Source organism: Scomber japonicus, chromosome 12 (assembly GCF_027409825.1).
Source record: "Scomber japonicus isolate fScoJap1 chromosome 12, fScoJap1.pri, whole genome shotgun sequence".
In the NCBI taxonomy this organism is placed as follows: Eukaryota; Metazoa; Chordata; class Actinopteri; order Scombriformes; family Scombridae; genus Scomber; species Scomber japonicus.
In genome coordinates, this window is record NC_070589.1 from 10,902,255 (window position 1) to 10,914,278 (window position 12,024).

At 39.5% G+C, this 12,024-nt stretch overlaps 1 protein-coding gene across 1 annotated transcript; it reads right to left on the bottom strand.

Annotated features, from left to right (window-relative positions):
• LOC128369584 (homeobox protein Mohawk-like) lies at positions 1-7,143 on the bottom strand. The gene is made up of 6 exons (XM_053330661.1): positions 6,971-7,143; positions 6,436-6,595; positions 6,157-6,310; positions 5,608-5,931; positions 714-747; positions 1-411 (listed from the first exon to the last, which is right to left on the bottom strand). Exons 1-6 carry the CDS (start codon positions 7,141-7,143, stop codon positions 72-74), a joined length of 1,185 nt encoding a protein of 394 aa, XP_053186636.1. The 3' UTR covers positions 1-71.
• Between the last annotated feature and the right edge of the window lie 4,881 nt (positions 7,144-12,024).

Below are 12,024 nucleotides of genomic sequence, written 5' to 3' on the forward strand. Positions count from 1 at the left end.
CGTTGGCTACTGAAGCATCTGGTATTCCTATATGGAATGAAGTGCTTGGACCAGATGCTCACTTTAAATGCCTACACGCTGTTTGCCAGGACGACTTTGACAGTCTGGACCTCAGAGATATGAGAGGACTTCTGGATGATGCGGCTGGTGAGAGTGGGCCCAGCGGTGCAGCTCTGCCTCAGAGCAGAGTTGGGCCCTGTGATGCACATCCTGTCTATGATATTGGTCCTCGTAACAGAGAAGGGCTCTCTGGTGCAGCACAGCCCTGTGGCAGTGCCGGACACTGTCACGCTGCTCTGGTCTGCTGTGCAGCTCTGCCCCTGGGCCAGGTCAGTTAGAGCCACGGCAGCGTGGATCTCCCTCCAGCCTTGATCTTCTCGTCTCTGCTGGCCTCTGTCCTTCTGCTGGCCACTGTGAATATATTAAAGAGAAAAAAAACCTGTATATAAAGTCTGATTGAATATTATCACACCTCTTGCCTAAATTAACCTAAGAATCAGCAGTTTTTGAAATCCACTGCAGAAACTGTTCATTTGCTTGGATATATCCTTGATATTAAGCCAGAATAGACAAGGAAAGACAAGGAGGCGGGGGTTCAATTTCAACAATTGCCAAGAGAGACTATAAGAAGTATTACTTTTCAATCTGATGAAAGTTGAAAAGTGCAAACAGCTGATGTTCTTACAGAATGAGCAATGAATAATAATAATTACCTGTCAAATTTAGTTGAAGTATACTCCACTGTGTCTGCAAGAGAGGAAAAAGAATTTACCTTAATATGCCATGAATCACTTTACTTGATAGCGGTGAAATAGCAAACAGAATATCCACATGACAATCAGTGGATTACGCTACATGACTGTATGTTGGCGATACACGGTATTAACGAATGAATGCTTTTAATTCGTAGCATGTGTGTGAGTGCTTGCCTGTGTTTGCATTGGTTTAGTGTGTGTTTCTTCATGTGTACAGTACATGTTCCCAAATGCAATTTGTGTATTTTTGTACACAAATGTTAGTACGTTTTTGTATTCAGTTCATTCTTATCCGTCCCTTGTATTTCTCTAGTTGTTTTTTAGCAGAGCCAGAAAGGTTTCACTGTGTGGAGCGCACCAGTCTGCCTGTGCTCAGCTACTCTGGCCAAAACAAATGAAAAGCAGTGTTTCTCTTGAGCTTTTCAGATGGAAAAAAAAATCTGATATCTGCATTGTGTCATGAGGACAGACACTGTGTTTGCTGGTTTCCAAAGTTCTTCTAGCACCTGTAAATCTAGTCCACTTTGTTTGTCATTCATTTTCCAAAACTGCCCCTTCATATCAAAATCTTTATTTTAAATACTGACAGACAGGAGTTGTTCTTCTGAATGAACACTTGAGAACCCTGTTATAGGTGTGAAGAAGGGAGGATTAGTCATTCTTTCACAATGCTCTGAATAAAAACGATCTTTGACTAAATCAAAAGCGGGAGCATAACAAATTTGAGTCATTTTATATTGCTTACACAATTTGTGTTTGTGTCCTGTGCATAAGCATGCGATATGTGTAGAACATATTTTCCACTTCAGCTTTGGAATATTGCCTCTTTTCATTGGAGCAGATAAAGGCTGGTCAAAACCAATTTTTCTTCAGAGAGCAATAGACAGGGAAATTAGAGGCCCACTATGAAACACAGTCTTTCAACGCTAACAGCCCGAAACATCCCCGTGTCTGATTTCTTTAGCCAGGCCGGAGCCAAGAGCAACTACTTGTTGATCGTAAATCATTTTGCTATTTTATGTTTTTTTGCTACTGAACGTCCCCAAGCATTTCTCTCTTTAGCCATTACATGTTTTGCCAAGAAAGTACTTCTGTGCCTCTTTTGTATTTATTACCAAGAAAAAAAACATTGTTTAACCTCTGGTGAGTCTCAATTTTACAGCAGGGTTCAATTACAACAAAATTTTACAAGTAATGAAGTAGCTTGCTGCTTTTGTGATATTACATTGTGTAACAGTGCTGCAGTATAGTTATAATTTCATGTTAGAGTAACTTAAAGATCCCCTCCAGACGTGTATTAAGACATACAAAAATACTTTGCTTGGAATAATAATGTGTGTCTGATATGGTTTTCCCATAAAAAAAAGTATAATTGGCACTTTAAAATCCTTGAAACGACATCTATTCTTTCTCCCTTATTATCAATTCCAGAAACTATGAACATGCAAATAGTTTTAAAGTTTCCACATCACTCTTCTGTCAGTTACATACTACCAGACAAGGATTGGCTCCAAACTTGTTGTGATGTCGCAAATCTTGCTCAAAATCAGATTTTTGGTGAGCAGATAAACTGTCCTCCATCTGCAGATGAATGTGAAAACAGACGTCTAGTGTCAAACCCTACACATACATCATTCTGCACATGAAGTTCAAACATCCAAGTTAAGGAACAAGAAGAAAAACATATTTGTTCAGTGGAGGGGGACTTTAATAAAATGTCAAAAAAATAGCCATATCATGGAGTTTTTATACTTTGTTTTTTTTCACAAATGAAACAAGTGGGATTTAATGTTTTTATCAGTGAGCTATTAGAGGTGCCATGCTAGCTGTTTCCCCCTGTTTCTATTCTTTAGGCTAAGCTAAGCTAACCTGGCTCTAGCTTTATTCAATAGACAGCCATGTGAGCCAAATTCTTATATTTCTCACTCTTAGAAGCAAATAATTTCCCAAAATGTAGGACTATTCCTTCCATATGAAACTTAGACTAACTGTATATTATAGGATTTAATACTCTATTACCACCACAAATCCTCTATGTAACCCTCTCACAAGGAAATAATGTCTTCATGAGCTGATTTATGTCTTTGGTGGTCTCCCACAATATGGGTTTGAATCCCCTCATGTCCTAACGTCAATGACTTTCAGTCAGTCTCACAGGTGTATTTCTGGAAAACAACCATGTACTGAGAAAATAATGTAAAACTTTAATTTCCTCAATGAGGATATGTATTTACAAAAAAGAGACTCCCCTCTCAGCATGCATGTTTTCATTGAAGCAAAATGGGAGGAAAACACAGTGTGGTGTTTGTCCAGATTTGTTTTTTGGTGCTCTGTGTCCAATAAAACACATTTCTAGTCACATTTATGACTCTCCTGTCCTGGTAAGGGATATTTTGAACTTGAGTCACATAACCTACCACATCTTATGGTGTAAACATTCACATTTTACATCTTTGTACAGTAAATTTAGCAACATCACATTATGTGTATTGATGGTGGGATTCAGACTGGTATTTTCTAAGTGCCCTTGTAAGATGCTGTAGTGGCATCGCTTATTAGTCCATCACTTGATTTTAGCAACTGTATTAGTCGTCTCATGGGTGGAGTATAAACCTGTTAATAGTGTTAGGGCCTGTCATGAATCTGGCAGCCTGACTTTCCACTTCACCTCCACAGAGGAGCCGTAAGGGGTTGCAAACACCCTTAATATGACCAGCAGGATGCATTAAAAGTTTCTACAAACATTTCAACAGCGATACCCACATATTGTGTGAAAGAAACCCCAAATTACTCCAAAAGAAATACGATTTGAAGTAAGAATGCAATGAATATGAAAGGTACTGCCAGCAGCCAGTTAGCCTAGCTTGGCATAAAGTCTAAAAATAGAGGGGAAACAGCTAGCTTGGCTTATATGCATTCTCGCTGTAAAAAATGAAACTCGGTAAATGCTTCAGTTTTTATACAGATTAATTAGTGAACTTTTTAAGTGCTGGCAATCTAATTTTGTTACTTTTGGTCAGAGCCATGCTAGCTGTTTCCTCTGTTTCAAATCTACGTGCTAAGCTAAGCTAAGCAAAGCAGCTGTCAGTAGCTTACATTTGCAGTACAGACATTAATAATGAATGAGGTAAAGAGAGGTCTTATATTACTTTTATATAATTCATATAACCACTAATTATGTTTTCAAAATTATACCATATTTGTTTAATAGATCTTGTACCATTTCCAAAGTACCAGTCTGTTAAGATCGTGAACTATCCTCCAATATTTGAAGTTACAACTGCAGTTTCCTGAATACAGATTAAGACTCACAGACTAGAACAAAATCCATTAAATAACCTTATTTAAACTGGAACTAGACTTTATTGGACTTTGCATTTTCTCCCTGTGCCTGTGTGGGTTCTCTCCAGGTACTCCAGCTTCCTTCCACAGATCAAAAACATACAGATTACATTAATCTGTGACTCTAAATTGTCCATAGATGTGAATGTGAATGTGTCTGTACTAAGTGTTAGCCCTGTGATTGACTGGCAACCTGTCCAGGATCTACTCGCCCAATGTCAGCTGAGACTGGCTCCAGCTCCCCTGTGACCATGATAAGCCATAAGGAAAATGGATGGATGGAACTAGGCTTTATTGTTTTCCAGGAAAACCTAAAATAATTTAAAAGGAACATAAAGTGTGCCATGTTTAATTTTAGAGTGAAACGTTTGAGAAGTGCTAAAGAGAAGAACTGGTTTCAAAAATCTTTTCACAACTGTAGTCCTGTAATGTAAATTTCTATTGATTTTGAGTAGGAAAGTAACACTTGTGGGGAACATGCTGCCAAAGCACACATGAGTCAAGGCAGCAAATCTAGAGCCTCAAACACTGATGATGAGAAAAGCCAAACGCATGTTAGTGATCTCGCTCTGCGTGGTCTCACAGCTGAGTGGCGGCTGTGACAGCCACTCTACGAGATGTCTTCGGTACTTTACTGACAGACTGCTTCGTTTCTATGTTTTGGCTGAGGTCTCCACTTCTCACCCTGGGAGGAATAAAGTCTCAGACATTCTGTAATTGTCCTTGAGACTGGACTGGACATTTCCACCATGGCAAGAAGCTGAAGCGGAACAAATGGCACATTCTAGTATATGGAAATGATATTTGCGGTGTGCGGCAGCAGCCAGCACGAACTCCATCCAATTTTAAAATGAGGGATTTCAGCGTCTGCATGAATCTTTATTAGTAATGTTTGTAAAGGCTTTGGCTCCTGTGCCTTAGCGGATTTGAGGCTTGTCAGTGTGCTGCGCTCCCTATAGGTCTGAAAGGGCAACCAGGTGTCAAACTCCCTCCCAGTTTCGCTAAAACTTTATAATTGAATCTTGCAGAGCTTCTGACTTTCGGTGGAATGCCACAGATTTATTAATGTCAGGGAGCTCTGAGGAGCCATGTGGAAGTTTCTGTTCGTTCTGTTCCTATTTTACTGTACACAGTGGTGTGTTAAAAATGAACTGAGGGGAAGCAGGGTTGTTAAACTGACATTTTACCTCACATTTAGCATAAATCTGCAATTAACAAGGAGGATGTTTTAATGATTTCTGTGGACAGGGGGTGCTATTTTTTCTTTTCCTTCCAATCTACCCTCTATATTGTATTTGATTGCTTAATTGGTCGTGATTTATGCAAAATTTGGGGTTGATATGATGTCGCACACAATGTTTGCATTATTAAGTTTTCCATGATTCTATTCACTTATATTAAGTGCAGATTTTGAGCTTAAATGACAATTTTCCCATTAAAGTAGGAAATCTTTAGTCCTAATGTATGATTATTGATGACCCACACATAGACAAAAACTGACATCTCTCACCCATATGGTAGACAAAGTTGGTCTCTGTTTCATAGGATGATGCCGGGGAGACAACATCTCGATCACATTCGTTGGAGCTGAATGACTCAGAGTGGCTCCTCCTCTTGCGGGCTGCGGTGACACCATCGGCCTTCGTCGCCATCATGTGCCGCAGGGTGTCGTTCAGATACCGATTCAGTAAACTGCTCTTGTACTTGGACGGAGGCGACACACTGTCGTCACTGTTGGCGGAGTCAGCCATGCCCTGTTTCTCAAGCACACCCTTGTGGGAAGATGACCTGCCAAAGTCTGATTGGCTGATAGGTGTTTGTAAAGGACATTCATCTGCAGCAAACAGACACAAATGTAAGTAACAAATATGCAAACAACAGTGTGACTTATTTCTAATTGCACTAATTCAATTAGAAACATATGGAAATATAAGATGTTACAAATCATGATTGTTGTTTCAGTGATCAAAGTTAAACATCTAAACTCAGTCGTCTGACTTTTGTTAAAAGACGATTCCACCTAAATAATAAACTAATAACTTACTTATAAAGCCCTTACCATCTGAGTCAGTGTCATCACTGCACACACTCAGCCTCTCAGCATTTCCCTGGATGTATTTATTGTAGAGTTTGATCCTCAGGGCCCAGCTCAGGTCTGGCTGTCTCACTGTGTTCTTCAGCCTCCGTCGGGCATTTGCAAACCAGTTTGAAACCTGCACAGATTGCATAATTACAGCATTGAATTAATGTTAAGTGACAAAACATAATATCAACACAGCCCTGAACATGCTAAGCACTTTTATTGCACCCCTCTATTAATTTCATGTGCTCGCCTCACCTGTACCAGTGTCATATGGGAGCCCAAAGCCAGCAAGACCTTCTCAGTCTTGGTGGGGTACGGGTTGTCCCGGTGTTTGTAAAGCCAATGTTTCAGGGGTCGTGCCATGTCCTGCAGCACCTGTCTCTTGTGGCGAACTTTGACCCCACCCAAACGAGACCTGGAGAAGTCAAGAATCACCTAATAGATTCACCAAGGCCACTTCATTAACTTTGTTTGGTCTGATGATATTGATAAACCAAACATCTTGAAGCTTTTCTACTTGCAGAGCTTTCTCCAATCATACATTTTAGTGATAGCACAACGTCATGCAACTGATCTATTATGGTAACTCTTAATCATATCTTCCATTCTTAAAGAACTATAAATAACCTTTTTTTTATTAAAAGAGAGATCAATAACATTTTACCACGACATGATGTCTTGTAATATCAATAGTAACAGTAATAAAACTGCATTTAATAATTGTAACACAAAAAACAACATCATTAAGAGATTAAACTGTATATTTCTGACACAGACAAAAGGGGCGTACCCATATCTTCTGTACTTTATGGAAGAGCTGCTTTCAGTGGTCTCCTGGCATCGGAGAAGGTCTGTGTTCTTCCCGTCTGTTAAACCAGTTTGAGCTATGTCAACACAGTTCAATCTGCTCCTCTCCTCTGCTCTCCTGCTGTCCTCCAAATGAAGCAGAGTGTCAGACGTCATCACAGCAACTTTGTTCATTCTTAAACGTGCAGATTTTTCCACAATCAACAGGTGCATCAGCAGACTTCCAGATGTAAGTGGATGCAGTAGGTTCCCATCCTGGATACGCTTGATGTAAAAGTAATGAAAAAGAGCTGAAAAAGTTTCCCTTGGTTTTTTCTCTGAGCCCAGACAAGCAGCCGGAGTGGCCGAGCAGACAGATGATGACAGTCTCGCAGTTACTTATGAGAGAATAATGTTTGAAAAGTCAGACGATGTTGTCTGGTTTAGTTGAGCTGACTGTGGAGAGTTCAAATAACCTGCTGCTCTGCTGCCTATTGGCTCTCCTGCCGTCCAATCATTTCCTTGGAGAGCTGTGTGAGGAAAAGCTTGCTGAGCAGCAGCAGAAGCAGTGGTACCACCCCACGATATGCAAACTATTGCACATGTAAGAATACCAGCAAATGTGGTCATTAGATTTACTAGTGAGATTTTGTCTGGTGTGACTGCAGCCTGTGTTAAGCAGTTTGACATGCTCTCATATTTTCTACATGAGGCACACGAATCTCGTGGAGCTTGTGGTTTTACCAAAAATCGCGTCAGCAAATAATAATACATGTTTTACCAGGGGATTCTGGAAATTTATGGGTGTAATTACAAGGTTCCTAATAACTAGCAAAACCACCAAGCTATGCCTCGTGTTAGGCAGCAGATCGTGGATTTCAGTACAAATTGGGCCATAATGGAGTCAACACTGCAAGCACTGGAAAATGAAATCTATCTTTGCCTATATAATCTTCAGCCAGTGTTGCATCTGTGGGTCAGATTTTTGAGTATGTAAGTGTGTGGCCATGTGCATGGGTGTCAGAATTGTGCATCTTTTACACTGTCTGCAGTGTGAGCAGTGATAATCTAATAAAAGAAGCACATATGTGTCAGTGTGTCTGTTTTGTTGTCACATTTAGAAACGGGGGGGGGGCAGGTTTTGACAGAAGCTTAAGGTGGCCATTAGGGTAACTACATGATAACATGTGGGCACTGGGACCAGTAATCAACTCAATGGTTCAACTTTGACTGTCAACCACGTATGTTTTTCCTCTTCACATCTAAACATTCTTATGTAAGACTGTTTGGATATATAGTAATGACTTTGCCATGCAAACCATAATGTGATAATCCCTGAGCAAACAAGTGTGATAAAATATGCTTTTGCCCTTCCTGCCTACAGTTGAAACTTTTGATGGTTATGACCAAAGTCTGAGCAGCACTTGTTCAACCGTTGAACATATTAAAGGACTTTATAACTCTCATCCCTGTTCATAATTCAGCGGTATCAGTGGGAGGCTCAGTTTCAATGGTTTAAAAGCTGAAAAACACATGGACCAGAAGCATCCCCGTTAGGTGCAGTAAATTCCTCGCTCACATTCCTCAGCAGCGGTAGGAGAATGCTACATGCTATCACACACCATTTACTTCTGTCCCTCTGTGATATGTTCACCGGCTCAACTGTTGATATTAGCTGGGAACACGCCTACGTTCAACAGCCAGGAGACCTGTAAAAACCACCGTGGAAGGACATATATCTCTTTGTGTTTGGATAGTTTGGCACACGTGTGTGTTTTCACCAAGCATCAGGCAGAGGACCAAACATCAAGCAAAATGTGTTAAGAGAATATATTTATATTAAATATCCAAAAGAAAAAAACAATTATTGTTAGTATTCATCAGTGGGTGTTTCATGCTATTAAATGCCAACACTTTTGCTGAACAGTGGCCACAAGTGGAAATCACAGGAAAATGACCAGGACTGTCTTGAGTCAGTTGCTTTAAAGCTGCACTAATTTATATTTCTTCATCAACAATGGATCAAATTTGAATCAAACACTGGATCAGATTTCTGCAATATGAAAAGAAGCATGGGTAAACCTAATGTATGCTACCTATCTAAGGGATTACATTTAAATTTGTGTCATAATAATTGAACAAAATTGTTTTTCACTGCTGTTTCAGTGCTTAATTTTAAGTTTTGCTGCTGAACTTTTCTAGTTTAGTTCTGACACAAATCTCTCATGTGTTCAGGTGTTACAGAACTGCGACCCCAATCAGTCAATTACTTTTGGAGGGACAGGTCAATGGTCTGGAAGTGCAACAAGAAGTATGACTTACCGGAGACCTGGCTCTCCAAAAGTAATTGGCTGATTGGAGGCCCTGTGACACCTGCCCACAAGAGAGTTTTGTGTCAGAACTGAAAAATAAAGCAGTGAAATGGAACCTGTGACCATGAGAGAGAATTCCCCATCAGTAAAAGAAAAATGGAGAATATTGTAATCAAAAGTACTCTTGCATAGTTTTGTTTTTCCTTTCAATTTACTTTTATTCACTTTCATCCAGATTTTCTTTTGTTTGATTCTTGGTAGATTTGGTTTAACTGCTATGACACAGATTTTATCCTATACCTAGCCGGCAAACAGACAAAGTTAGCAACTAGCTGGTGAACAAAATGGAGCATTTAGCAGGAAGTTTAAAGATGAAAACAGAGTTAAAGATCAAATGCAATTGGACATACATTTATCAGGTCAAACACATGACTTCAGCTGAATGCTAAAATTAATCTCTGCTAACATGTTCACCATAACAACTCCATTACGTGATAATATGTCAATGTTATTTTATATTCAGAGCTTGTTTTGTTCCTTTAAAATCATCACCTTTAGATGACCTGACTAAGAGAAAGTGGAACGGGACAACAAGCAGGAACCACAAACATGTTTTCTGGTAAGGAATACAGCGAAACAAGCTAACGTGTAATTTTACAGTCAAACAAGTAGCCTAGAGAGTGATAAAATAAGAGACTTGTGTCAAAAATGTCATTTACACAGCAGTATCTATCTAAAGTTTGCTGCTATTAGGCACCATAAGCAGTCACAGGTGGTCATAACCCTAACCCTAGCAACAAAATGTGTACCAAACTGAGCAAAGCTGTATTTTTTTTGCTAAGGAGTTAGCTTAGGTTTCTTATTTATAGGACGATTGTCTCATTTCTTCATTCAAAGGTTACCCATTTTAATGTGTCACCCTCACTACATTGTTGCTAGTAGATGACTATATTCGAATTTACAGTACTCTGCATGAAAACCTTTCCCCTTCATGATTTCAGTTGGTTTAATTTACTCCCATATACTTTTAGCGTGTGCTTTACTGTGCTGGTTGTTTAAAAGTTATTGATATCTTAAGCAAAGACAAAGATATAGTGTAACATCGGTCGTATTTATTTTTACATACTTCAAAAAGACAGTTACATGATTGAGCCAAATTATCCGAAACCAATTGACATCATACTTCTGTGTAATGTTTGAAGCGGGGGCTGTAGTGAACATAAAACGGTGGGTTTTCATTGGATCGCTCTGGTGTCTTTAATGGCATTGTTATGATCTCAGAGGGTGCCTGCAGATTCTCAGTGGTGTGATGAAATTATACTGCCATGCTTGGCTGGGCTCAGGCTTTCAGTCCTGGCACAAGTGTGACTGTTGTCCTGACAGTCTGGTTTGTACATTTTGGTGACCAGACATGTAGACACACCAGTGAGTGCATCTCCACGCCTCCATCTGTGCGACCATTTTCCTAGTGTACTGAATTGTGTTTGACATTGCCAAAGTAAGATAAATACCTGAGACTTTATGGATGCTCTTTATCCCTGCAGCCTAATCCACCATGTCAAGCCCCACCATGCTTTTACTGTAAGCTTTTATGTGCGGTCGTAACTTTCTCCCCGTACGTCTGCGAAGGCCCGAGTCCCTAGAAAGCCATTACCGTCTCGCCATATCATACTGCTCCCTCTTCCTCCCAAACACAACATGATAGACACATTAACACTCCTTCACACCCAATTGAGCTCAGCATCCAAAAAGAGGAAGGAAACACCACAAATTTAGAGGAATGCAGCCATCCAAAAGTATCAGATTAGGCAGTTTGCGTAAAGGAGAACAGTACAATGTACAGCCGACAGGCAGCAATGATGCGCAAATGAGAGTATTTATTAATGGCGTGTCACTAATGATGAGCTGCTGCCAATTATTTTAAAATAATACAAAAGCAACATATTGCTTTTATATAAATAAATAAAAAGGAGTCCTACATTAATGATCCAAAATAGAGTTAGGTTTTGGTGTATGATGCTTAAAAATACACAAAGCCTATATTCTACCATATCTGCTCCATTAATTGTTAAAACATACACACTGGGTTAAGCATAAATACACAATATGTACACAGTTATGCAATTTACAATCATAAGACAGGTTTTCACATTGCCTCATCCGAAGGATTTAATTAAATGTTATCTTGTGTCCCTATTTTGTGCAGCATGTTGTTGGCAAAACATCTCCCTGGCTGCTACTAATAATATTTCTCTGGTGTACATTACACTTAATTGAAGTGCAGCAGCTGTCAGAATAATTACATGCTGATGTTTGTGATTTGGCAGGGAAGGATTATACTCAGCCACAAGCTCTGGAGAGTTTCTTTTTTTTTCTTTTCCTTTGTCCAGCGAGCCGACATTGTTTTAGCCAAATGCCAACAGAAAAACTGGCTCTGAGACAGACAGAGGGAAAGAGAGAGGGATGGACTATGTTTGCCTAATTAGCTACACACTAAGGGACACTATGGAAAAGTTTGGTAATCCCAGGATTTGTTTACAAATGGAAATCAAATTAAAATATGACAAAAATTGAAGGATCATGGTACTTTACATCTTACATACAATTAATCCATTTCTTATTCTTTTACTTGTGTCCTTATAATAAACACACTCATGTAATCCTCATCCACAACACAAACATGTTCTTTGACCAGGGGAAACTTCACTACACTAGTCACCTTAGTGTCTAAATAAGAGGTCAAAGT